The sequence below is a fragment of the Lutjanus erythropterus genome, chromosome 12 (genome assembly GCF_056507025.1).
Source record: "Lutjanus erythropterus isolate fLutEry1 chromosome 12, fLutEry1.hap2, whole genome shotgun sequence".
In the NCBI taxonomy this organism is placed as follows: domain Eukaryota; kingdom Metazoa; phylum Chordata; class Actinopteri; order Lutjaniformes; family Lutjanidae; genus Lutjanus; species Lutjanus erythropterus.
Genome location: NC_139328.1, coordinates 9,131,497 through 9,158,196, shown reverse-complemented (window position 1 = coordinate 9,158,196; position 26,700 = coordinate 9,131,497). Strand labels below are relative to the sequence as shown.

Sequence of the window (26,700 nt, the reverse complement as noted above, 5' to 3'; positions counted from 1 at the left end):
TAAAACTCATGTGACGGCATTTTTATTTATGTTATTTTTTGTAGAGCTTTTTTAAAGTTAGCTCTCATATGGTGTTTACCAGCAAAGTACAATGTTGATCATTTTATTACTAATAATACACAGAAATGTGGAAGTAAGTCTCTGCTGCTGCTGGTAAAGTTAGTGCAGTTTGTGTCACATCCAGTTCTCGTATCATGAGACCTGTTATCAGTGTGTGCAGAGGGAAGAAAGGGAACCAGTTAAATCGAATCCCTCTCTGACTCCCTCTCTCTCCTTCTCCTCCCCTCGTTTGCCTGGTGTGTATGTGGCTACACTGCTCCTCTGAGTATTTTTGCTTACATGATTTTCCCTCCAAAAAAGTTCCCATGATGCACGGTGGTACTCCAGCCACTGTGTCTGCAGCCACCACATCTGCCACAAGCGTTCCCTTCGCAACTGCCTCCACCAATCAGGTTTGCACCTCCACCGCCTCAGTCTATCTATCTATCTATCTATCTATCTATCTATCTATCTATCTATCTATCTATCTATCTATCTATCTATCTCTATCTCTCTATCTCTCTCTCTATCTCTCTCTCTATCTATCTATCTATCTATCTGCACCTGGACGATCTGGGGATGCTTGTGTCTTACAGCGAGGGGTGGGTTGGGTAACAGGCGGTACTCCCTCTTGTTGGCCTACACTAGAGTCCAACATGTGTACATATATCATACTGTAACAAGTTTTAACACATTTACTTCCATTTATTTAAAACTTTAACCACAATACGCATATATATATCTTAGATTATCTATCTGTCTTTCTGAAAATAAACATACTGTACTGCATATAATGTTTGTAACCTCGATTTTTGTCCTTTCCCATTTTGAGGACTCTTCCTTATCAAAGTTGACTACCAACGAATACATGCAATTGGTATGTATGAGGTAGTTTTTTTCCACAGTTTTTAGAGCAATTCGCACAAGCTTGTGCAACAGTCGCTATCTGTGCCCTTTGGTGCTTTGCTTTTTTTCTTTTTTCTTTTTTTTTATTTTTGCTGCTGCTTCAAGCACATAAAGCAAAGCTTTACCATGTTCCTCTTGTTTAAAAGACATACTCATTATTAATGTCAGAAACGTTCTAAAACCAGTGTGTAAGAAAACTTGCAACGTTTTGATTTCAGTTCTGTTGACGGCATTTTGTAAGCAGTTAGCTACATTGCACAATCTCATGACACCAGTGAAAAGACTTAGGATGACTCATCATGTTACTAGTCTTAATTCAGGACCAGTTTTCTGCATTTTATCAATGTGTGCAGGTCAACAACATGGAGGACTTAGATTTGCATGGGGGAGCCACCTCACTGACAGTTTCCCTTTGCCCCCTCATCTCCTCCTTCCCTTCAATCCTCCTCTCCCCCTCCCTGCTGCTTTCCAGAAGTGTCTGTTCATTGTTATTGACACATCACGTCTGAATGAATTCCTGACACTAGACAAATTGCTTTTATCTATCATCATTGTCATCTTCGTCCTTTTTCCAGTAAAGAACTCATCTTAATGTGAGAGGATGTGGTTAAAAATGTGTTGATCTGAGTCCAGCGTCCGCTTTGAGTGTTTTTGGTTTGGGATGCTTCATTTGATCTCTGTCTGTTTTCTACCCCCCAGATTCCAATAATATCTGCAGATCATCTGAGTAGTCACAAGTACTTGACTCAAATGTAGTTCCTCTCAAGAACAGTGAGTTCCTATTTAACTCCTCACATTCGCTCTATTCATAACAGTTTGTTTACTTTGTGTTGTAGCATTTTAGCTCTGGTTTACTTGGTTTTGTGTGCACATAGAGAACAACTTGTAAATTTACTTTCTACCTCTTTCAGTAGCAAAACTTAAAGGGATAGTTTGAATTTTTCTAAGTGGAGTTGTATGAGGTACGCCCCCAGTTCGGAGAAGCAGCAGGAGTACTATTTTAGGAAGCTAAGCGATACACTGGTGTAGACAGAGTCAGCAGCAGAAGGTATTTTAGCCACTTAAAAAAAGGTCAGCAAAAAAAAAACAACATCAGTGTAAAAACTAAAAAGTTGTGAAAACTCAAAATTTCAAGGCAACTTATTTCAATAGATTTTTGAGTTCAAATCGCAGAAAATTCAAACTCTTTGAAAAAGTTTACCAACTTACTGTTCTTCTTTAGATAAACTTTAATCTTTAAGTTTTAGAAACCCCCAAGAAGTATTTCAAAAATTGTTGGGTATACTCACTGAAGTGAAAGGGAATAATAGTTGGTAATTTATTATTTTCAGTTGCACCCATTTAATTTTCAAGCACACAAATAAACAAATAAATACATTTTTTTTTTGGGGGGGGGTTACTAAAACACAAAGATTCAAGTTTATTTAAGAAAGAAAAAGGAAATTATCTTTAAAAAAAAGAAGAAGAAGAACACTATAGGTTGGTAAAAATTTTGGTTTATTTCAAAACTTGAGAGTTTCGAGTTTGATTCAAAACTCAAAAGTCTAGAGAAGGCAGTTGCCTTGAAACCATGTTTTCTCAACATTTTTTTTACAGTGCTATATTTAGAATATTTTCCACCATTTTAACTTCCTGTCAGACAGACTTAGCTTTTTCTGTGAAACCACCCACATGTACACCAAATATCACTTAATTTTACCTCGCAGGACTCTGGAGTTTCTGGTCTACCGCCGTATTGATTGGTTAGATTGTTTGTGTGACTTTGATAAATTTGAAATAGCCCTTCAAAACATAGAAGTCACACAACAAAACAAACAAACTGATCAAGGCAGCAGGAGACCAGCAACTCCTGTGATCTGCAAGTTAAAATTAAAGTTTTTGACAAAGGAGTCTGGTGGCTTTAGTGAGAATGATATTTGGCTTGTAGAATATACTTTTCCCATCAGAAAAGGTTGTTTAACACCAAGGTAAAGGGGTGAAAATATACTGAATTAAATTGATACGTACTGACCGCCATCTACTGCAGGTAATACACTGATGATGAAAAAGTACCTTATGCAGCCCCACTTCAAAAGATCCAAAGTATCCCTTTAAAGACTCTTAAGGCAGCCTTTTTCAACTGAAATCTGTCGTGTCTTACAGATCAAATGAATGTGTGCTGGCACCGTCCAAGCCAAAAGAGTTCAGCCTTTATGTACATAACCTTCAGAATGTCAAGCAATGGGACGAGGAGGGTCTGCCATCTCTCAGCCGGTCCACGACGATGGTCTCATCACACGACTAAACATCAAGGGTGCAACACATGATCTGTGCCATCTTCCCACATATCAACGTCAAGAAGAATTTGTCGTCAAGTTCAACGTCCAGCCGAGAGAAGAGGGATATCTTGGTGCCGGGGTCAGTGTGTGTCTCCCCTCTGCGGGGGAACGTTCACATTACACCTCTGTGTCTGACTAAATCATAGCACTCAATTTATTCTAATTATTATCATTACTGCACGCACAGAAGGTCAAGAGCGTGGTTGCATCAACGAGCAACATCCAGTGCTGGTACGTTAGTAGACCAAGATCTTTCTTTCCTTTTTTATTTGTTCTGCTTTATTATTTTTTATTTTTAATTGATAGCCATATTTCATAGTTTACAAGTGAAATGCAAACATGCACCTTGAATTTGAATTGAAATCTGAAAGGCACAATGATTTTAACAGGAATTTTATTCGCCAAAAGAATTAGGCATGTACAGTATTGTGTTTTTACGGCTACTAGTGAAACTAGATGTTGAAATGAGGGTCTTGGACATATGAATGTTCTGGGTAAACCAACATACCTGTGTACCTTGAAAGCACAGCCAGGCTAGCTTTTTCTCACCTTGTCATGTGCCATCAAGGCCATACAGCTAAAACCAGAGTGTTATCTCAGCAGTGTTATTTGTTTACCGAAGGTGAAAGTTTTGTATGGCTCTTTTTTTGTATTGTTTTGTTTTCAGAATCTCCATTGTGAGTGGGTTTTTTTTTTAACTTTTTTTTTTCATTTGTCTAATTAATCAGTTTTAGAAGTGGGATTCTCGCCAATTTTTTTTTTGTTAATTTTGATGTTTTTGTTCTTCTAAAATCAAAAATGGAGGGTTTTTCTAAAGTTTGTCATACCTCTTTTCATAGACTAGCGTTGTGTTTTTGTTTGTTGGGATTACGTTGTTGCTCAAGTCCCTTGACTCTAAAGCCTGGTGAAGTAGAGGGTGTAGCTTCAATCGACATTGTGTTACCTTGTTCCCCCTCTTTTAAAGAGGAGCGACTCTAAAACTGTGTCTCCAAGAAGCACTGTTGAGCCATGTGTTGATGGGAATTTTAAAGAAACAACAGACCCCGAAGGTCTATTAGGTCATTTAAAACCACATGTGCACTTGAATGATTGTTTGTCTGGTCACCCTTGTTTTAATTTCACAACTCATCTTCAAGTGAACTTTCACTTTTGAGGAAATACAACACACGTTTGTATTTCCAAGCAAAACATGAAGGTTTTCACTCACGTGTAGATCAGACTACAGAAACCAAAGCACAGTTTTTTCTCTCAATCACATCCACAAAGGGTTACAGAAGCATCTCTCCAGAGGCTTAAACAATTAAGGAAACATGTTTATCATCTTTCATTCGTCAGTCACTTCCCTTTTCTGTTTTCACAGACGTGTGTAGTGTGTCTTTACCGATTGTAATGTACCTAACAAAGCCTTAGATTACAATTAATGGGTCTCAGCCCAATCAAATGTACTTTCAATCACCATGCAGGTAAAGAACACCAATGATGTTTTATAGTTCTCTCACATGCCGCTTATGATCTTTTGTTTTTGTTCTTTCTCTCTATGTAAAAGTAACAATTACTCTCTTAAATTTCATTGAACTTATGTGTTATGTACTACTTAAGGATTTGAATCTATTTGAGGTATGTAGTTGTAGATTTTTCTTTTTTTGCCTTACTATATATTACTTGACAACATTGAATATAGCCGTTGTAGATTTTGAGGTAGTATGACATTCATAACTTTTTCAAACCATATAAATGATAATGTGTTGAGTCAGTTTTAAATATTCACTTCATTCATATAGCTGGATGTCTTTTTTTTTTCAGTTGATGTTACATTATCAGTTAATTTTGTTGATGAAAGACTTTTTTGATACAAGGAATGAGATCAATTAATTCGCTGCCACTGCAGCATCTCTGAGTAGACAAAAAAGAACTAATGTTTTAACCAACTTTAAATTTTCCTTGTATAACATGTCAAGATCATGTTGAAAATATATTGTATTGAAATATAGATCCATGTTTTAGAGTAAAAATTATTTTCTACTGTATCCATTTCAAAAAGATATGTACTTTTGTTTGAATATTTCTTAAGTTTGCCCTGAATGTCAGGCCAAAACGAGCAGTGAGATTGACGGGTGTTTGGATGTTTTGGAGGATAGTGAGATTAGGAGAAAGCAAAGACTTCTCCGCTCCGGTGAAGTCGTAAATGCTGCAGATGATGAGTTCTAACCTAAGGGACGAAGGTTGACTTTTTGCACTTCTGTATATAGTCAAATGAACAGAGAAAAAATGTGTATCATATTGAGATATTATTTTGAATAAAAAAAGATCTATAATTATAAGGAATTTTGCTAGATTAATTTAAATTCTTAAATTAGAAGACCAGCTAAAAAAAATTGCTTGCAAAGAAGGGCACTAGTTTCTTGGCCAATGCATTCAGAGAAAGCTATGCGCTTTTTGTCTTATTTTATCAGTGGCTAGTATTGCCAGGGAATGTTGTAGGGGACGAAATATCCCCATGTCATGCTAACTCCACCCCTCCTGTAGGATGACACATCCAATAATGTCCATGTATCATTTGTTGGACTCGGTCATGCAGTATTGCTGCTCCCATGGTACAGTTGACACATAAACCTATCAAAATTTGTATTCTATTATAGTTTGATTTGACTGCATGTAAAAGTACAAACATGTAAACAAAAGAAACTGCGTAGTTTATGTAAAGAAAGATAACACATTCAGATTACAGAATACACAATAATATGTTTGTTTGTTTCAAATTATACATACAGTAGATAACATCCACAGTGGGGAGAAATAATACTTCAGAAACAAGTCATCTTACTCTTGTGTGATAAAATATTTTCCGAGCAAACATGTTATTTAAAAGAATGATAAAATATTAGCACTCATCCACCCCAGATACTTTCTCATAGCCATATAACGACAGTCGACACTGACTCACGGGAAGTTGTTCCTGCTATCATAGCTGTGCACTCAGCAGGCGAAGGCTCACCACACCAAATGCGTATTTGGCAAATTATAGTCTTTGAAATGAATGTAACAGTCGCCGGTCAACTTGTTTGTGACTCGAGGCTGCTGTATAGTCGCTACAGAACCAAAGCACCATTTTTCTCCAAACCACATGTTCAGTCTCCGGGCTGCAACCAAGGTTTCTCTTCCCTGCTGAGGGCACATGTACGCTTTGACTGCTTTTTACTTGTAAGTGCAACCACCGATTACGTATTTGCTAACAGTTGCCACACAATAATGTACTATTCTGTCTTCAGATTTGTTTATGCACATTTTATTGTTGCCATAATTGACTCTTGCTGTATGGATGAAAAAAATCTGAATAAAACAATATTTGATTTGCTCATGCAACACTTCTGTGGTCACTGCCTCGTGTGTGCTGGATGTGTGTGTGTGTGTGTCGAGTTAGGACGTTCCAGTGAGTGTTTTAAAGTTAAGATGTTCACAGGAATTAAATTTATATTCACACTGATGCCCTGTTGCCTGCTCTGTTACATGTTGCAGGTCAACATGCAAGCATGTATTATGTTTTGACCCAATTTTCTTTTTTTTTTTTTTAAGTTAGTGTCCAAGCTGCCTTAAAAATTTAAGTTGACTGAATTTACAAATGACAAGTTGAGGTAATTTTGCAATAAACTTAATCTTAAAGTTACTACAAGGGACTTTCATATTGTTTTGATGTTTGAAACCCCCGTGGGCAAAAATGGAAATGTTTCTATTGTCGTTAAACACAAAATATAAAATAAAATTAGCAAAATAAAAATCTCTTCCTGCTTTCTTTTGAAGTGGCGAATGTAATTTGCCAGGAAAAATGTAAACATAGGTTATGTGGGTCTACATGGTGTAATTTGTTTCATCTGATTTCAAAGAGAATCCGACACGGCAGTGGCAGACATTAAGAAAAACTACATGGAAACAGACAATCTTCTCATGGAAGGTCTCATTTGCTTATATAGGTCGGGTAGAGGCTTCAGAATTTAATTGAAACTGTTTCATAAAGAGTTAAAAACTCGTTTTAGCTTTGATTTAGTTGTAGTTGAGAAAATATGTTCATTATGCTGTTCATGTTTCTTTAAAAACTTGGTCAAGTTAATTCAACTCATCATTTCAAGTCAAAAGACTTCAAGTTAGAAGAATTCATGTTCATAAGTCCTTAAGTGTTCTCAAAATCTGAATATATAAAACTTGGATATTTGCATTGAGTTCATGAAAAAATATTGGTTGACTCTTCAAAACTCCTGTATATTTTTTACAGTGTATTCAATATTGTTTCCGAACTTCAACCTCATGAACAGTTATTGTCACCTTGAGGGTTACGGTGTCAGCAAGACTGGAGCAGCTCCACAGAGACTGATGTGTGACAGATGTGCAGGGTTGAATTGATTGTGCTCATCGGGGCAATTTTCGTCTGGGTCAGAATGGATGATTAAAAAAAAAGAAAAGTTAGATGAAGCTCATATGAACTCAGAACTGTAGACTGTACTGTATATGAGGACCTAGACTTTTAATGGACAGTGGTGGAAGAAGTAAGTTAAAGTAGCAATACCACAGAAAATACTCATGCAATGAAAAAAGTCATGCATTACAAATGTTTTAAAAGTAACAAAAGCACAGAAGTATTAGCAGCAAAATGTACTTTAAACAAAAGTAAAAGTACTCAAAAATTACTTTTGCAGGATGGCCCATTGCAACATGCTGCAACCATTCCCATATCAAAACAGACCACACAACAGTATTTTCAAATACAACACTCAGTGTGAGGTAAAAAGAGTTGTATAAAAATAGCTCACACACTGGGGTGTGACAAAAAATCAGTTTTCACAACAGATGCAATCTTGCAGAGTAAATGTATGTTTAATAAAAGTTTGTTGCTTTGCAAACTGTTGCATTCTTCCTGTTTCACACTGAAACACAGAGAGACTGAACAGCATCTGTGAAATCTGCACATTGGCTCAAGGCAGGCCTGTGTTCTAAGGCAGTGGTTCCCAACCTATTTTCCTTTGTGTATAAATATGTCACATACCACAACTTTAAGGTGCTGGAAAAGCTTTCAAGCTTGCACCTTGAAGATCCTTGAAAAGTGCTTGAATTTGTTTTTTTTTTAAAGGTGTACGAACCCTTGAATATTTATTTTAGTTGACATGTGCAAATCTGATTTTGAGAACCTCAGAGCAGAAAAAGTCTTGGGGACCCCCTGTGATTTCTAGCACCCCCTAAAGGCGGCCTGGACCCCAGGTTGGAAACCAATGTTCTAAGGTATAAACAACCCCAAACACTTTCAGGGGAGTCTCAGTAAATGCAAGTTTAAAAAAAATTCAAAATATTTTTTAAATATTTTACAGATTATAGTTAAAACATGAAGTACTGGGTAATTTTACAGTTTTTTCTCACTTTCTCAGAGTCAGAAACTAATAGATGAATTTGAACATATGCTTTTTATGTATTTGGTGAAGTCTGAAATTATGTCAAACAGCAACATTAGACTATCTAGGCTCCATTGTTGAGTGTCTATGGGATCAAATAATATAATCAATCCCACCCAAGTCCAGGAATTTAATGAAACTGCACAAGTTTCAGATTACTATGCTTTTTAAGACAAAAAGCAAAAGTTAATCAGTGAGATTTAATGATTTTTTCATGTGTTGCAACCATCCCGATTATGTTGCATCCCCAGGGTTGAGGTCCGGTGTAAAATCTGATTTCTTCCTTTCAAATAAATATTGTGATCGATATGACGTGTAATCAGCTTTAAATGGTCAAATGTAAGTTACGTTTAACACATAAAGACCTGGCTGGTGTGCTCCAAGTTGTCTCGGAGCAACTGAGTGAAGTGTTGAAACCATGCCCAGTCTCCCCTACTGCAACAATGAAAACTGAAAAAGCGAAATGTGGGAAATAAAAATGTATGAAAAGTACAAAACTTATACTAACAGGTACAGAATGTGACTTCCTCCTGCACCACTGGACCGTGAAGGGAAGTATGCAAATTGAATAATGAGTTAATGAATGACCTCATTAACATACATGCGCATGTGTAATCATAATTACAGGGACAGTGGAGCCTGTTGTTTCAGGGCAGTGACCGTGATGAGGGCAGAGGTCAGTCAGTCAGACATGCATACGGCTGCAGTCTGTGTGTGTGTGTGTGTGTGTGTGTGTGTGAGTGAGTATGTGTGTCTGGTCATCTGACTGCTGTGCATGTGTGTGTATGTGTGTGTGCGAGACTGCGGCTCCTTTAAGAAAACGGAACTGAGCCTCCTCGGCTGCTGTTGACGCGCTGAGGATGTGGGCAGGAAACGCCATGCAAGAGCAGCACAGACACGATCACGCTTCCCAGCACCGTTGTTGCACAATACAGCGCGATTAAAAAAATGCGCTTTAATCCAGCGCGCTGATGTCCAGGAGCGGTCATTCTCCTCGGATCTGTGCCCGGCGGCCGTCGCACTGCAGGCGAGGAGGGATTTGAGTCCGATCCGAGCGAGAGGACAGCCTTCCCAGCCTGCTCGGGGTTGAAAACATCGGGGCTGGTCAGCGGGTGGGAGAGACAGAAGGCTTCGTCGCGGAAAAAAAGGAGGTGTCTGCCTTTTTTTTTTGCGCCCCCCTCCTCCCCGAACCATGAGGGAGTACAAAGTGGTTGTTTTGGGGTCGGGCGGAGTCGGCAAATCCGCCCTGACGGTCCAGTTCGTGACGGGTTCCTTCATCGAGAAGTACGACCCCACGATAGAGGATTTCTACCGGAAGGAGATCGAGGTGGACTCCTCTCCGTCGGTCTTGGAGATCCTGGACACGGCGGGCACCGAGCAGTTCGCCTCCATGCGAGATCTCTACATCAAGAACGGCCAGGGATTTATCTTGGTCTACAGCCTGGTGAACCAACAGAGCTTCCAGGACATCAAGCCCATGAGAGACCAGATCATCCGGGTGAAGAGGTACGAGAGGGTGCCCATGATCCTGGTGGGAAACAAGGTGGACCTGGAGGGCGAGAGAGAGGTGTCCTCTGGGGAAGGCAAGGCGCTGGCCCAGGACTGGAACTGCCCGTTTATGGAAACTTCAGCCAAAAATAAAGGATCAGTCGACGAACTGTTTGCAGAGATAGTCAGACAGATGAACTATTCAACTGTTCCCAGTGGTGGAGACCAGTGTTGTTCATGTGTCCTGCTCTAAAAAAAAAAAAAAAAAAAAAAAAAACGCAGAGAAAAGAGTCCATCTGGGCTGAATTTGAGCTTCTAACTTGTCCTGCAGGCTTTTTTTGCGACTATTCTCTCTGCTCACACTGTTGTCTTATTGTTGCACACAAACAAAAATCGACGACGACAACAATCGATTATGTATTATAGTCTGGAAAAGTGTTTACATGACAAAGTACTTGAATGTTTTGGGATTTTTTTATAGCTTTGTATATGACACTTCTCTGGAAATGTGCCTCAATGGGAATGTCTTATTGTGAAACCTAAGAGACACCTGTTTTCTGGTTATTTCAGTTTTTTGTTTTTTTTTACGTGGTTTTATTTGTTGAGTTGTACCGTTGCATCTTCTGGGCTGGGTCCATCTGTCTTGGACAGCAGTGTTGGTCATAGATATGTATACATAGACATATTTATATGTGTAGACGCTGCATTAAACACTGAGGTTAGGCCTAAATTAGGCCTAAAGCTGCAAAAGTTAGTTGATTGGTTGTCAAGTGTTAAATTAATCGGCAACTATTTTGATAGAAAAATATGTCTGTAAATTGAATATCATTGGGTTATGGACAAAACAGGACATTTGTGGATGTCATCTTGGGCTTTGAGAAACACTGATTTTTCACCCTTTCCTGGCACTAAACAACAAATCAATTAATTGAGAAAATAACTGACAGATTAATCGATAATGAAAGTAATGGTTAATTGCAGCCTTGCTGCGGTACATCAACGTTGCCGCCATAGTGGACAGGGCAAGACTGGACTGTGAAAAACTACATGCAGACAGGGGAGCTGCTGTTTTTTATGTTATATTCAAGGGTTTCTGATCTACATGGAACTTTTTTTCAATGATTTTCAAATCTCTTCAACCAAGCACAAAACATTTTCTGTAGAAAAAAAAAAAGCGTAGTGCCATCAGTGTCAGCTCACTGAGGTCAATCCAATTAAAATGTATTCGTCCTTCTGATGGTATTTTGTTGGCTCTATTTTCGCTTTCTTTTTCACTTCTTTCGCCGTGTTTTCACTGCATTGCTGGTACATTTAACCACAAATGCTTTTTCTTGACTTTCACTGTAGTGAACTTTCCTTCTTCTTCTTTGAGGTTTCACAGCAGCTCACAGTTTGTGGCTGTTACAAGATTTAATGAAAACAGGGATGTAAAATGTGGTTTAATCAAACTTACATTTACATTTTTTGTTGAACTTTATAGTATAACTATTTTAGGAATTATGCATAAATGCTTTTTTTAACATACGCCTCCAAAGTATCCCTACGGTTACTAGTGCCCCCACAAAAAGTCAAAAAGTTTATCTTTTCCAAAGTACTCCTCAAAGATCATGAACCCTTGAATATAAAAAACAACGTAAAATTAGTTGAGACATGTAAAAGTTTTACTGCTTTTTATCCAGAAAAAATGCTGCTCCCCCCATGTTCTTGCGTTTGTTCACAGGCCAGTCTTGCCCAGTCCAATATGGCGGCGACATTGACACACAAATCAATAGCCAATGCAGCGTCTACATGTATATGTTGGTGGTTCGAGGGGTGTGAGTAATTATGCCAAATCCCAGGCAGAGCTGGAGTTGGTGACTTTTAGGAGACCTGAAAGTGCTTAAAATCGCTCTTAAACGTATCAATCACCACTCAAGCCTTGCACAGGTAACTCAAATCCACAATTGATGTCCCCTAAAGGTCAAGTGCGATCCAAGAGGCAAAGACCCACCCACTATGATACTGTATTTGAAGCTGTGGACTGTGGTGGAGTTGTGTTACGCCTACATATTTTTGTTTCTTTTCCTCCTCTCCAGTCTGGTGAAAGTGGATTTATCATGGAACTTGCACTTAGCCGACGGTGTCCCTCCTCAGTGTGCACAAACAAGGACCTTAGTGCATTGCTGTCGCTGCATGGGGAACGCCACGACCCCATGTCAAGTGCCTTCCTAAGAAAAACTCCTGTGACTGTGCCAACTGATGAGCCCTACTTCCTCTGCAGTGCGTTTTGATGGCAATCAGAACTTTTTAGCAGTTTTCAGTATACATTCTGTAGTTTCATTTGGTGTCAAAGTGTGAGGAGCCTCTTCCTATTTTACTGTCAGGAAGCTAAGCTTGTAACAGACCTGCTGTTTCAGGGTCAAATTCAGGCCGTTTCTCGAGGTACTAGTCCCGACAAGAACAACAGAGTAACTTTAAACTTCTAGGTTTTTGGTTCACTGAATGGCAAGCCATGTCTGTATTATCTAGATTTTTTTTTTCTTTTCTAAAAATGTGACATTTTTTGACTTACCATAATTGTAATTCTCCCTTTGGACAAATCTTCTGCCATCCACCTGTCAGTTTAAAAGACTTGTAATACAAAACACATTTTACGTAACGCTGTGTGCTGTGCTTGAATCTGCTGATAACATAAAGTGTCTAAGTTTTGATTTAAGACTACTTGATCGTTTTAGCACAGAAAAAAGGAGTCAATAAATCGATTAGTCAACTGATTTTTTGATATTGATAATACTAATATATATGTAGAGGATAATGTGCAGTCGTTATTCCAAAATAAACCCTGACAGGGTGGTGCAGGACCCTGACGTAAAGCGGTTGGGTCTTGAATCACCCTGAACGGCTGTATTTCCCAATACAATACATTATTCTATATATTAATATATGATTTGTCTCCCAAATATTGATGTAAAATGATTTTTATTGATTTGCAAATGATGCTATTGCTCTTCCAGAGTCTATGATCTATGATGAAGGGCCTGGTAGTCATAGCAACAGTCATTCAGAAACAATGGATCTTACAATGTTGTAATTGACCAATCAGAGTGGAGCATTTGACAAAGTCATGTAATATAAATAGAAATAATATATGAAGGAAAAACTTGTAGTCACAGCTTCACTGATGTGAGAATTGCTTTTTTTCCCCTCTGTTTTATATCATCACCAATATCAAGAATATCTTTGGAGTTTGGACAGTTGGTCGCACAAAACAAGTAATTTAAAAGGCACTGATGCATGTTTTTCAGTCCTTTTGGACAGCTTATACACTAATCAGCAGTGGTGGAAAGAGTAGTAAAAATTAAGCAGAAATACTGTTAGATTATTCAACTATAAATAAAAATACTGGTTTTAAAATATATTCAAGTAAAATTAAAGAGCCCAGAGGTCACATCTCTTGTGCGACCAACTGTCCAAAACCCCCAAAATATTCAAATCCTTGCATCAGTAAAGCTGGAACTAGACAGGTGGTCACACAACACAAGTCACTTAAAGAAGTCACCTTAGAAATTATAACGTGTTCTTCTCAAAGACCACTTTTACTTAATTTACTGTTTAACTTTGATATTTAATGCATCATCAGTTGAAATGGGTTCCTGTGTGATGTTCTGCTCAGTGGTCACGGTCATGGGCCTTTTTTTTTTTCCCCCATCCATATGTCCTGGTTTTCATTGGCCCACTTGCAATCGGAAAGCTTTATTATTGGCTACAAAAATGCAAATGAAAGGTTTGGATATTAATTCTAATGGTAAGCCTACTCAGTACTAAATCATGATTTTAAAAATAATATAATAACCAAATAGTTAATAGTTAATTTACTATTAAATATTCAAATAATGTTTATATATACTTTAGAAACCATTAGTCAAGCAATAGTAAAGTTATGAAAATCAATCCACATAATGTACATACATGCACTTAACAGTATTTATTAATCAAGTATTTGGCTAAACTTTCAAAATAAAGGCACAAAAACTACTTGGCTAGGTTTAGGAAAAGATCAGCTTTAAGTACATATGTAAGTTTATGTACAAAACTTATATAAGTTATGTATGTGAGTACATAAAGTATTATAATCATCAGCTGCTTTGTAATAGCCAGCCAAATAATGTTTATAGATGGTATGCAAAGTAATTATTATAATTAATTATTAATTATCAATCATTAATGGAATGTTACAAATACCTGGTCAATCTCTGTTATGTCATGATTTCTTAAAGGTTTACAAATCATTTGATAATCAATAACAAATACTTGATATAGTATTTAAAATATTATAATGTGTGTAACTGTGCAATCACAATCTAATTGTGATTTTCTCTTATCAGTTATGATACAATATATAATTTAAACAATTATTTTACATTACGCAAACCAATGATAAAATAACATTAATAGTTTTACTAATAATTAGTAAACATATTTTATTATCATTTCATTGTTAACAGTGAAATAATTATTTATTCATTTAAGTAATGTGAGTAGTTATAAGTCATTATTTCCACCCCTGTTAATCAATTAATCCAAAGAATCAGTTAATCAACAATGAAAATAATTAGTTGCAGCTGTTTCAGAGAAGCTGTGGCTCATCTTGGTATTTAGGTATCATGTGGGAATAGATGCACTTGTTTGCAGATTTTAAATGTTTACTGTTCATATGAAGATAAATAGCCTTTAACACCCCGTGTGTATAATTAAGTAAGTGATCACTGCCATCGTGCCCCACGTGAATAAAAAAACATCTCAGTCCAGTTGTTTGGGTAGTGGGTAGGGTTTCCAGTAAGTGTGTTTAGCTGGAGAGAGCTGCTTCCCCTCTTCCCGCCGCATGTTTTCTAGGCTGCCGAGTGGAGGACAGAGAGGGCTTTTTGTGTCTGCAGCCAAGTTCAATCAGCCATACATACTGTAGACTGGTATTTGGTAGGCCACTCCTCAGACCGGCCAATCAGCTGCTGCCTCAAGTGTCCCTCTCTAACCACAGAGATTCAAGGTCAGATTACCAAATTCAATCTAACAACATTCTCGCACTATTCAGGCCCTATGTAAAGAAAAGGTGGCTTCAATGAGCCTAGCAATGCTCACTCTGTTTTCGTAATGACTATCTGCAGTAGCTGCAACTGTCAGTGTTTAGTAATATAAGCTACAGTTATAAAGCACTTTGCAGTAATTCATAACTCGTAATGTTTTCATGGTCTATCGTTGCCTCAACTGGTTAATTTATTTGTGCTGTTGTGTAACTTCTGTGTTTTAAAAGGTTAGGTCAGATTTAAAAAGGTCATACAATAACACAAATGAAGTAACAGATCGAGGCAGCGGCAGCCCAGCAGCTCCTGTGCTCTGCGAGTTAAAATGACTCCTGAGAGGGGGCGATATTTGGCTTATAAAACTGAGGTTTCTCCATTGCAGGAGGCTTTCTGACAGAAAGGTAAATTGGTGGAAATTTTCTGGGCGGCACGGTGGTGCAGTGGTTAGCACTGCTGCCTCACAGCAGAGTTCGAATCCCCCAGCTGGCTGCGGCAGGGCCTTTCTGCATGTTCTCCTCGTGTCCTCCTCCTCGTGGGTTCTCTCCAGGTTCTCTGGCTTCCTCTCACAGTCCAAAGACATGCATGCAAAGTTAATTGATGACTGTAAAATCCCTGTGATGAACTGGCGACTTGTCCAGGGTGAACCCCGCCTCTCGCCCAATGTCAGCTGGGATAGGCTCCAGCCCCCCTGTGACCCTTCGGGAATAAGCAGTTACAGAAGATTTTTTAGGTGGCTAAAATAGGTTTTGCTGCTGACCCTGTCCAGGTTTTGTCTTGGTGCTCCACTGTGCTTCTCTAAACTGAGGGCATCATGCTGACCATCTACTGTTAACTGTTTAACAAGAGTGTTACACATCGATACCAAAGAGGGTCTTGGTGACGTACTGTTGCAGGACTGAAAAAAAATACATCTTTGTGGTGATGTTACATAATCTACTGGCATTTTTTTTACTCACATTGGCCCCATGCCTGCAGGGCTTCAGTCATATGACCTGTCAGGTGCATCACCATGGTGAAGTTTTCCAAGTAAACCTCACATTTAGTCATATACAGTACGTACACAAGTGCTGTCTAAAATGCCTCTATTTCTCTACATAGACCTACACAGAACACTGGATGCTGTAACAGACACTCAACCAAACTGGAAACAGTACAAACACTTTGTAGCACTAAGATCTTGCAGTAGAATAATATATTTTAGAAATAAAAACAGTATGATTCAGACACCAAATGTATTATTTACATTTCAAAGTTTTGGCCTCAAGATAAGAATAACTAGACGAGTGTGCTCAGTATGTGACAGATACCTGCCAGGCAACAGGTGGTGAAGTGCCTACTGCAATATCACCGCTACTGTCAGATGCAGCCAGGGGTGGATTTAGCCCTTTTGGGTCCTTAAGCAAACACAGGCATGGGACCCTTTACATCCCTTGTTCTCTCTCTTTCTTAATCCTTGAATAAATAATAATTCATAAGAAATAAAGTTTTATGTATGGTGGAGTTTTGAGAATGACTTGCATAGCCTCAAATTCTTTAGTCTGGCACAGATACTTCTTTATCTCTTTCCAGAATGGGCTGTGGCTAGGGTGGGTATTATCTGTTAATATCCCCCAATCTCCTCTATTGGCTCAGGTAACTCCGCTTACACTATGCCAAGCCATTTGTTTTCACTGATTTGATACTGATCATTTTACTAAATCATTTCTACAGATGCATATTAGGATTATGGAGCAGTCCATGTTAATGGGGAGGCCCTGAGACACTCATGAATTATGCATTCTGATTACCATTTTGGTGTATAAATTTTTAGAAAGACATTGGTTAAAAGTAAAAAAAAAAAAAAAAGAAGTTCTAAACCACAAGTTTATGAAGTGTTTTATAGGGCCCTGGGTAATTTTTCCCTAGCAGCTGGTTAATAAGAGTTAGAAGTCAGCTGTCATTGGTCGTATAAAACAGAGCAGTTGAAAAACTGAAGGGTATTGAAAGGAAAATGTATGAAATAACCCTTTCCACCTGAACAGGAGAGGTAGGGGGATGGGAGGAGATAAATCAGGGCACACCTGTGAGCTGGAGGGAAGGGAGAACTTAACAAAGGCAATATGGAGGACAGGCAGAGTGAGGAGTGAGAGTGGAAGAAAGGAGGAGATAATGAGAGGATATATATCCAGTTTCTGGACAAATGTGTTAAACATAAACAAAAGGAAAAATAAAATTACATGAAAGTATACTGAGTTTAGAGTTCTACAAATCAGCTGGATGAACTTTTTGAGACAACTGACTATGGCTGCACTGGGATGTGCTGATCCCTAAACTGGGCTGGATTCATCCTCTACTCTTGTTGGACCTGCTTGTAGCAGCGGCTGTGTTCCTGGTCTGTTGAGACGGAGTCCTCGAAAGCTAAGTCTCAAGTCTCCTGTCCTCTACTCTCCGGGCTTCCTCTTTTCTCCTGTCTTTAACCACGCCTCATTCTACCCTCCCTGGATTTTAAAACACCCTTCAAACAAACACACACACACACACACACTCATCCATCCCCTCTAATCTGAACTTATCCTCCTCCTCCTCCTCATTCATTTCTTTTAATTAACGGACGCTTCATTTATTTATTGGGACTCGGAATTTGAGTTTGGATTCTGTTAATTTTCTGTTATTGGGATTTTTTTGTGTTTGACCCTACTGGAGTGGATTATTGTTTGGTTTGAATATAATTGCTAGATTGGAGTTTATGTTATAGAGATGTCAGCCTTCTCTACAAAATAATGGGACTAAATGTTTACTTCTTTACTCAAGATAGTCCACAGACTTCGTTGTGAGCAGTTTCATGAAGGACCTACTTTCTTTCTAGTAGATAGAAAGTAGTTCTGATAGATTCTACTGCAGAAACAAAATAGTTCCTACATGAAACCACTCACACCTGGGTCTGTGGTCATGGTCTATGGCCAGGTCATGTTTTCTGGAGACACAGCTGTTTTCAAACTTTCAGGACATGTCAAACCATTGTCTCATTTTGTAGATGCGCCTTTAAATGATAGTGGTACTGACAAAATCTGCACTTTTCCTGTTACTACTTCAATATAAAACTCAGCTCGTGTGACTGCGGCGGGGGAAAAACTTTCTTCCAGGTCAGAAACGTGGAGTGGGGGGGTGCCCCTTTAGCTCAGTTGGTAGATATTGTGTCCCATGCACCGAGGCTGGAGCAGATCGTGTCATTCACAATCTTGTAAATTTGTCTGCAGACCTCTGAAAGCTGGGTGTTGTAAACTCAGCTTCGAAAGTAGAGTCAGAAATACAGCTGCAAATATACATCTGAAAAAGTTTCAAAATAAAGATTTGCCTCTTCGAAACTCAAGTTCCAACCCCCCACCCCCCCCACCCCCACCCCCACCCCAACATCCGCACACCAGTTTTCAGATCACCACTTTCAGGTTTCAGACCTAGAAAACAAAATACTGCTGGAGAAACAACATAAGGAGAGTGCTGATGTTTTGAAGTAGAACACGTCCCTCTCCTGGGGAGCCACAAGTGTTAACCAGTTTGGAAGGATCATTACAAAAACTGTGTTTATGTATATATTCTATATTCTGTATATTATATAAAGAATATCGGCTGATATATATCAATACTGGAATTCTTTTTACTCCTCAGTATCAGTATCATCGGCCACCAAAATCCAGTATCGGCTGTTTACTGTGCAAAATGTTGATTTTTTTTTTTCATACAAACTAAAAGAGGACTTTCTTTAACCCAAATTCATGAAGGATTATACAGAAATACAGAGTAGGTCTCTCTGCCATCTGACTGTCCTGAATCAAGTTTTTGTGGCAGGTGATTCAAACTTTTGAAAAGTTTTCTAAATCTAAGCGATATTTTGTGACAGTAAAGTGCTACTTTCCTTACGTAATATGATGTTCCAACTGCCACTACATCTTTTGGAGCTGGAGGTTTGCCTAAAACATGACACCATCCTCTGCCTACTGCATTATTGCACAAACCCTAGTGTTCATCATGAATGTCGCAAGCTGCATGGCACAGTGTGTCACATATATAAGCTAAAAGCAGTTTTCAGTTCAGCTTATTTCTGCAACATTTAACCTGTTAAGTCTGAAGCCTGTAACCTGTGCTACACTGACATTTCACTGAATGCAAATCTATGATCGGAGCTTACTGATGGGTGTTATGGTGTTTGGAGGAAAGGAAGGGTGGATGATAGAGCACTTCCTGTGTTGCGGTAACCTCACCTCAGATCTATGAAATGTTGAAACAGATACCAAGTTCCTCTTAACCATTTAGGACCAAATGGTTTGCATTGTCACAGCTTGTGCTCCCTTGGTTGCAGATGACACAGGACACGACCCCGGTTGTGCAACGCAACGAGAAGTGCGTCCTTTAGTCCTTTAAACCTGAGTCAAACCTCACACGCGAACATGTTGGAAAAAAGAATGAAGCGTTTGATAGAAGATGAAGGAGAGGGACAGCAAGGGAAAAAGATGAACAGATTTCACTTCGCTTGTGCATGTAATGGCTCCATGTGATCTGATTTGAGCAAAAAGAGGCAGCAGGTCATATGACACTAATTTACAGTAGTTGACACGGCTGGTTATCTGACAGGCTGAGGAGAAAATGGTTGCTTTCGAAGAGATCGTGTAACTTTCCTCAAAGTGCTGCCACCCTCCAACCGCTGCAGACACCTCTGCTCACTGCTGACGGGAATTCATGCCTTGATTATTGTTAAACCACTGAACCATATCAGCACACACACACACACACACACACACACACACACACACACACACACACACACACACACACACACACACACACTCAGTCTGACCCCAGCTGCAAGAACGGGTTTACCATGTGAGAAAATGTGGAAGTAAGAATGACTCCTTTCATCTTATGTCCTGAATGTAAAGCTTGACGAGCATTTTTAGTCTGTGACTGCAGAGGAGAGAGGAGGAAGACATAGAGGGACGAAAAGCTTCCTTCTCCACTGAAATAAAATGTTTGGCTTACAATGACACCATAATCTGATCTGTTTGACTTAAGGCTGTAGTCACCAGCCAGTTGTCTTAGCAGCACAAATATCGGAAACACTGAAACATAAAGAAACGGACAACATGAGAGTTCCTCAAAAGTGAGGCCAAAGCATCACAACCTCCCCCTGGTGGTGGGCAGCAGTACAGGTCATAAATCTTGCCTCCACAGTTTTAATAGGTAGGACAAACTAAAACGTCAAATTACACATTACATAAATTATTCCCAAAGATGGTTTCTGTCATTTTAGGTTGTTCTTATCATGCTGATATTTATTCAATGATCATTTTCCTGATTAGTTTGGTTTTATTTTGTTATTTGAGCGCTCATATCCAGGATATTTTGGCTTCAGTTTTATACACTGTACAAACCTCCTGTTGTTTCATTTTAATGATGCTGATGTTATGAATTTACTGGTTTAAGGCCAAAGGGCAGGTGGCTTCCTTCGGCATAGTCCTGACTAATCACAGTTGAGCAGCGCCACGACAGTAACCTCACCTACCTCAACAATATCGTGTTTCACTATTAATTCACCATATAACAATTAGAGAGGCGTTGTTTTGCTCATTGTAAGATGTTCAGTGAGAGGATAGAAATAACATCAACACAGCACAGGAGAATTATCATGGCTGTTAAACAAATTTGTTTTTTATTAAATGACAGCTGCAGTCTGAAAAAACAGGGGAGGCCTGGCTTCCCTTTGTCCTACATCACTCAGAATAAAAAGAGGACATTTTTAAACATTGTTCGCTAAAATTAAACATTTATTCTAATTTAAATGGTGGTGCTTTATGATAGGCCACAGAACAAACAAAGGTTAAAATGAAAATAATATATGAGGAAACAAAAAAAATGGAAGACAGTTTGGGAACATTTGATAGAAACAGTAAAAAGTGACATTTGCTGAACTTTGAGAGTAAGGCATTTGGATGTGTTGGATCAAAATGTTATTATTTATATCATCATAAACTGAAAATGAAAGGACTTTTATTGAGTAGATGGCAAATGTATAAGCCAGTGAAGTGAAAACTGTGTATCTCCAAGTCTTCTCTTTTTTTCCTTACTTGGACTTTATTTCTCTTAGAGATGGTATAACAAAAAGCCAACAAAGGTGCTGTGGTTATTACTGTTATCGAAAATCCAGGTCTGTGCCCAGAGTCTCATGTACACCTGGTCTCCCACTTCAAGCTGTAGGGTCATGCCATTGGTTGCTGTCTCGTAGCGGTTTCCAGCTGGATGGTTGTACACCATATTCATTGCCACTCCATTCTTCATCAGTTGCAGCCCCATAGGTTTAGATGATACGTTATGACCAGAAAAGCTGAAGTAGTAGACTCCTCTGACTGGAGCAGTGAAAATACCTGCGGATGATCAACAAACAGAATTGCATGATATTCCACTACAGCTTTCGTTTTATTCAGTTGAACTCATATATCTATGAATTCACATTATGGTAAGTTTACCTGTTGCAGGATTATATGAGCCTGTGTTTGAGTAGACATTCTTGTAGGTCAGTGTGATCTCAGTGTTAAAAGGTCCAATATTTCCAACATTACCAATTGATGCTCCAAATGTCACACGGTTACCTTGAGAAGTACATGAAATTTAGGTGATTATAATGTTCACTATGTTTAACTAAATCTAAAGCAACCTTAAAACAGTGGAAACAAAATACACACACAAAGACAGAAACAAAACCAGTTTGTTCTTACCTCGGACCTCTTGTTTCAAATCCTCCAGTTGTTTCTCAGTGTTTCTCAGTTTGGCCTCCAGTTCTCTTAGGATGACAACAAGTTGGAAATTGGTTTTCTGGCTTCCTGTTGTGTCATCAGTGCAGGCACAAGTTGGCTTAGAGTTGGGAACCTTTGTGCCGTTGTCCTCTCCTGCTCGTTGATCCAGCTGCAGGTCCTCAGCTGCACTGAGGTAGAAAAGACATAAAGTCAACACAACCACTGAAATCTTCATTTTTCAATTTCAATTTCAATTGCTTGTCTTGACCAGCTCTCTCCACACTGCTTTATATACCACACAAAGAGGGAGATATCGTAAAATTTATCAGAAAAGTAAAGTCTGTTCCTTCTTATCAGGGATATTGATTAATAGATAACTGATCAAAGGTTTCTTTGGTTATTGTTTTATCATCCTTGCTCACCAAAACCTCATTTCTCTTTACTTGATACATCAAAGTGGAGTGGAGATTTCTATATTTTTCTTATTGTCTTTTCTTCTTTTGTTTTTCTGTTTGAAGACTTGATAACAATTAATTGATCCTACTGACAAAGTCAATTTTCTTGCCGTAGACCTCCATCATAATCCAAAAACTGTTCAAGACATATCACTGTTGCCCTGGATGACTTCATTAAAACTGTTTTTTTTGAGTCAGTCCACATACACTATCCTGCTGCAGTAAACATTCAGTTGTGAGTAACGCGTGTAATCATCCACAATTATATATTAATAATCACCACCAAATGTCAACACTGAGAGTCTGCCATGCTATACGAATGCACAGCAGCAATTTGAGCTAAATGTTAGCATCAGCACGCAACTATGTGCAAAATGGAAATTCAGAAATAATGTTTACCATGTGTACCATGGCCATTTAGTGTCATTACAATTTATTCTGAGAAGCACATGAATATTTGCATCTAATTTCATGGCAATCCACTCAAAAATTTCACATAAAGATCCCATGAAACAGTTAGCAGGGTGCTAATTGGAAACCCGTTTCCTGTGATGGACTGCACATTCATGGTTCACAGAAGTTATATCATACTGATTGTGGTGATCTTATGATTGTCCCTGCAACACGAGGTTGACATTTGTGTTTTTAAAGTTCTCATGAAGTCAGAATCTATGTTAAGTGCTGTCTAAGTGAAAACTTGGCTTAGGTTGCTATATTTGTAACCCATTTTTAGAAATCTAGGTCAGTATGGACTAATGCCATGTTTGCTTGGACTTTGCCTGGGAATTGCTGATAACAAGATCTATAAAGTGCCCAGTTTATCCTTTAACATCTCTTAGAATAATAATTTAAAAAGGATGTTTTTGAATATTGTTCTCTGATCTTAGACAATTATTTTTTTTTATAACTTTAATGCAGAGTTGGGAAATATATCAATGTTAAATGATGATATGAGGGTCAGCAGTAGCGCAGTCCATGAGAATTTGGCTTTTATTCTTATATAACTTTAATGACAATACTAACTAACTACAAAAAAAATAACATACAGTACCATCATGTACTGAAATAATTCAATGTTTAAGTGAAAACTTGGCTTAGGTTGCCATATTTGTAGCCCATTTTTAAAAATCTACATCTACGTAACAAGATTTATAAAGTGCCCGGTTTATCCTTTGCTATCTCTAAGAATAATAATTTACAACTTAAATGTAGAGCTGGGCAATATACTGATGTGGCATCATGATATGAGGGCCAGCAGTAGCTCAGTCCATGAGGACTTGGCTTTGTACCATGTTTACCATAACTTTTAGTTTCCATTACAATTCATCCTGAAAGGAGCATGAATATTTGCACTTAATTTTGTGGCAATCCATTCATTACCTGAGAATTTTTTTAAAGGTTCTCTCAACTTCAACATTTATTCTTTTATAACTTTAAAGGCAATACTAACTAACTAACAAAAAAATAACGTACAATGGTGAAAAGATTTTAAAAAGAATAAAAGTCAGTTGCACTTATATATTGCTATTTTTGCACTTGAAAATGTGAACGTACTTGAAAAGTTTAATTATTATTCCAACAGATAGCATTTTTAGTTTTTAAATCAGTAGATAATATGTTATATGAATTTGATAGTGAAAATGCAAAAATGCAAACTGGGTTTGCATCTGAATTATAATTATGCCATGATTTTAGTATGTTTAAAATGAACATTTAAAGGAAATGTCAAGTTTTTTTTGTTTTTTTAAATGCAGGCAACATTTTCCAGGTTGGACTCATTGAAGCTTTATTAATGAACACTTTATAAAGGCAAACATGGTATCAATAAACATACATGTTTCATTTTACACAATAATGAGAGATTCCTCAGTTATTATCATCAACATGCAACTGTTCAGCAAAAAATACAGAGTGGCTGTTGGACACAGTAAAAAACGTTGGACTAAATTACTGATGAAAACACCAGACAGCAATATATCTGTAAGCTTGGTTTTTTTTGGTTCATTTTTGTCCCATTGAATATTGTAAAATGGTAAAATCTTATTAATTATCTGATTTGAGTCTCATAACATTATCACCACCTGGCATTTTTTGCTTACTTTTCCTTTATTTCACTTACAAACGGAATAACAAATGGCCAATGAAGGTGCTGTGGCTACCAACATTATCAAAAATCCAGCAGTCCTCCCGGAGTCTCATGAACAGCTGGTCTCCCACTTCAAGCTGTAGAATCATGCCATTGGTTGCGGTCTCGTAGCGACTTACAGATTCGTGTACATGGTTGTACACTTGAGCAATCACCGCTTCATTTTTTATCAGCTGCAGCCCCATTTTTCGAGATGACATACTATGACCAGAGAAGCTGAAGTAGTAGACTCCTTTGACTGGAGCAGTGAAAATACCTGTGGATGATCAACAGACAGAATTACATCATATTCCACTTATATGAACACATATATTGATTAATATACTCCATTATGGTAAGTTTACCTGTTGCAGGATTGTATGAGCCTGTGTTAAAGAAGACATTCTTGTAGATCAGTGTTGTGTCCACGTTAAAAGGTCCAACATTTCCACCTGGGCCAATAGATGCTCCAAATGCCACATGGTTACCTTGAGAGGTTAAATGAAAACAGGAGGTTATTATAATGTTTATTATATTTAACTAAACCAGAAGCAACCTGAAAACAATACATACACAAAGAGAGAGTAAAAACCTACAGCTTAGTTATAGTATGTTCTTACTTTCGACTTTTTGTTTCAGATCCTCCAGTTGTTTCTCAGTGTTTCTCAGTTTGGCCTCCAGTTCTCTAAAAAAGACAAAAACTTGGAAAGAGTTTCCCATTTGGCTCCCTGTTGTGTCATCAGTGCAGACACAAGTTGGCTCAGTGTTGGGAATCTTGGTGCTGTTGTTGTCTCCTGCTCGTTGTTCCAGCTGCAGGTCCTCAGCCGCACTGAGGTAGAAGAGACATAAAGTCAACACAACTACTGAGGTCTTCATCTTTCACACACCTCTGCTTGTCTTGATCAGCTCTCCCCACACTGCTTTATATACCACACAAAGACATTGTGTAATTTACCAGAAAATCAAAGTCTGTTTCTTCTTTTCGGGAATACTGAGCACCTGACCAAAGGTTTATTTGTTTTTTGTTTTTTTTTATCACCATAGGCAAACAAAACCACAGATAATTATTTACAAACCTCTTTTTTTAATCACATTTATCAACATAACCACAGATTTTTAGTCATAAACTTCTTTTTTCTTCACTTGAAATATAAAGCTGGCTATATTTTTCTAATTGTCAGAAGACCTATGAATTACAATAAACAGTCCTACTGACAAGTATTGTCTTTTCTGCCAATGCCAGGCAGACACTATTAGCTTCCTGGTGTCGGTAGCCAACGACGCTGTTTGCAGGTGGGATAGCCACATTTGCTGTTTACACCTGCATGGCAGAGACAAACCATGATCTTTTCCTAAACCTGGCAAAGTAGTTATTTTAGCCTAAATCTGACCAAACTGAAAATAATATACTGTATATTTAAAAAAAATAAAAACAATAAATCAGCTAAGTCTGAAAATGAAAAGTCAAAACTGTGATCCACCACAACCTCCTCTTCACAGACGCTCTTTATAGCTAAATGATGGGGCAGGGTGTAAATAGCTGCCATGTGACTATTATCAGCGGATGCAAATAGATACTCAGTTATTCTCTCTTTGCCGTAGACCTCCATCATAATCCAAAAACTGTTCAAGACACATCATTGTTGCCCTGGATGACTTCATTAAAACTGTTTTTGAGTCAGTCCACATACACTATCCTGCTGCAGGAAACATTCACTAGAGTAACACATGAGCATTCATCCACAATTACATATCAATAATCACCACCAAACATCCTCTGTTTGGTAACAACACTGAGAGTCTGCCAGGCTGTACGTACGTAAATAATGATGTTTAGCAGGAATAGTGTTTATCATGTGTACCATAACCATTAAGTGTCATTACAATTAATTCGAAGAGAAGCATGATTATTCGTAGTCGTAGACTTTTATATATTGCAAATTTTGCACTTGAAAATGTGAATGTATTTCCAACAACGTATTTCCAATGTTATTCCAACAGATAATTTTCAGTATACTCCAATGTACAACCAAGTATGTCTACAATAACAATGATTGTGGATCAGCATTTTTAATTTTTAAATCAGTAGATAATATGTTATATGAATTTGATA

General features: G+C 38.1%; 4 protein-coding genes across 22 annotated transcripts in view; 2 read left to right on the top strand and 2 right to left on the bottom strand.

Moving 5' to 3' along the window:
• The window catches only part of mbnl1 (muscleblind-like splicing regulator 1), a 69,149-nt gene extending 62,523 nt beyond the window's left edge, over positions 1 to 6,626 (top strand). For 12 of the 19 annotated variants that reach the window (XM_084731981.1, XM_084731984.1, XM_084731978.1 and 9 more), the window contains 4 exons: positions 361 to 452; positions 872 to 916; positions 1,645 to 1,716; positions 3,088 to 6,626. In XM_084731981.1, the coding sequence (XP_084588107.1) occupies positions 361 to 452; positions 872 to 916; positions 1,645 to 1,701 (194 nt within the window). In that variant the 3' untranslated portion in view covers positions 1,702 to 1,716; positions 3,088 to 6,626. The remainder of the gene's footprint in view (positions 1 to 360; positions 453 to 871; positions 917 to 1,644; positions 1,717 to 3,087) is intronic. The other 7 variants (XM_084731991.1, XM_084731986.1, XM_084731995.1 and 4 more) reach the window with 2 other exon arrangements.
• A 2,920-nt stretch (positions 6,627 to 9,546) lies between these two features.
• On the top strand, positions 9,547 to 12,824 carry LOC146317592 (ras-related protein Rap-2b-like). The gene has a single exon (XM_084731765.1). It carries the CDS (start codon positions 9,891 to 9,893, stop codon positions 10,437 to 10,439), a length of 549 nt encoding a protein of 182 aa, XP_084587891.1. The 5' UTR covers positions 9,547 to 9,890; the 3' UTR covers positions 10,440 to 12,824.
• Positions 12,825 to 20,892: 8,068 nt separating this feature from the next.
• Positions 20,893 to 22,257, bottom strand: LOC146317591 (C1q-related factor-like). Its single transcript, XM_084733101.1, has 3 exons — positions 21,990 to 22,257; positions 21,741 to 21,863; positions 20,893 to 21,638 (listed from the first exon to the last, which is right to left on the bottom strand). Exons 1-3 carry the CDS (start codon positions 22,240 to 22,242, stop codon positions 21,358 to 21,360), a joined length of 657 nt encoding a protein of 218 aa, XP_084589227.1. The 5' UTR covers positions 22,243 to 22,257; the 3' UTR covers positions 20,893 to 21,357.
• Positions 22,258 to 24,525: 2,268 nt separating this feature from the next.
• LOC146317590 (complement C1q subcomponent subunit B-like) lies at positions 24,526 to 25,514 on the bottom strand. The gene is made up of 3 exons (XM_084733100.1): positions 25,208 to 25,514; positions 24,953 to 25,075; positions 24,526 to 24,864 (listed from the first exon to the last, which is right to left on the bottom strand). The coding sequence occupies exons 1-3, from the start codon at positions 25,461 to 25,463 to the stop codon at positions 24,578 to 24,580; spliced, it is 666 nt and encodes a 221-aa protein (XP_084589226.1). The 5' UTR covers positions 25,464 to 25,514; the 3' UTR covers positions 24,526 to 24,577.
• Between the last annotated feature and the right edge of the window lie 1,186 nt (positions 25,515 to 26,700).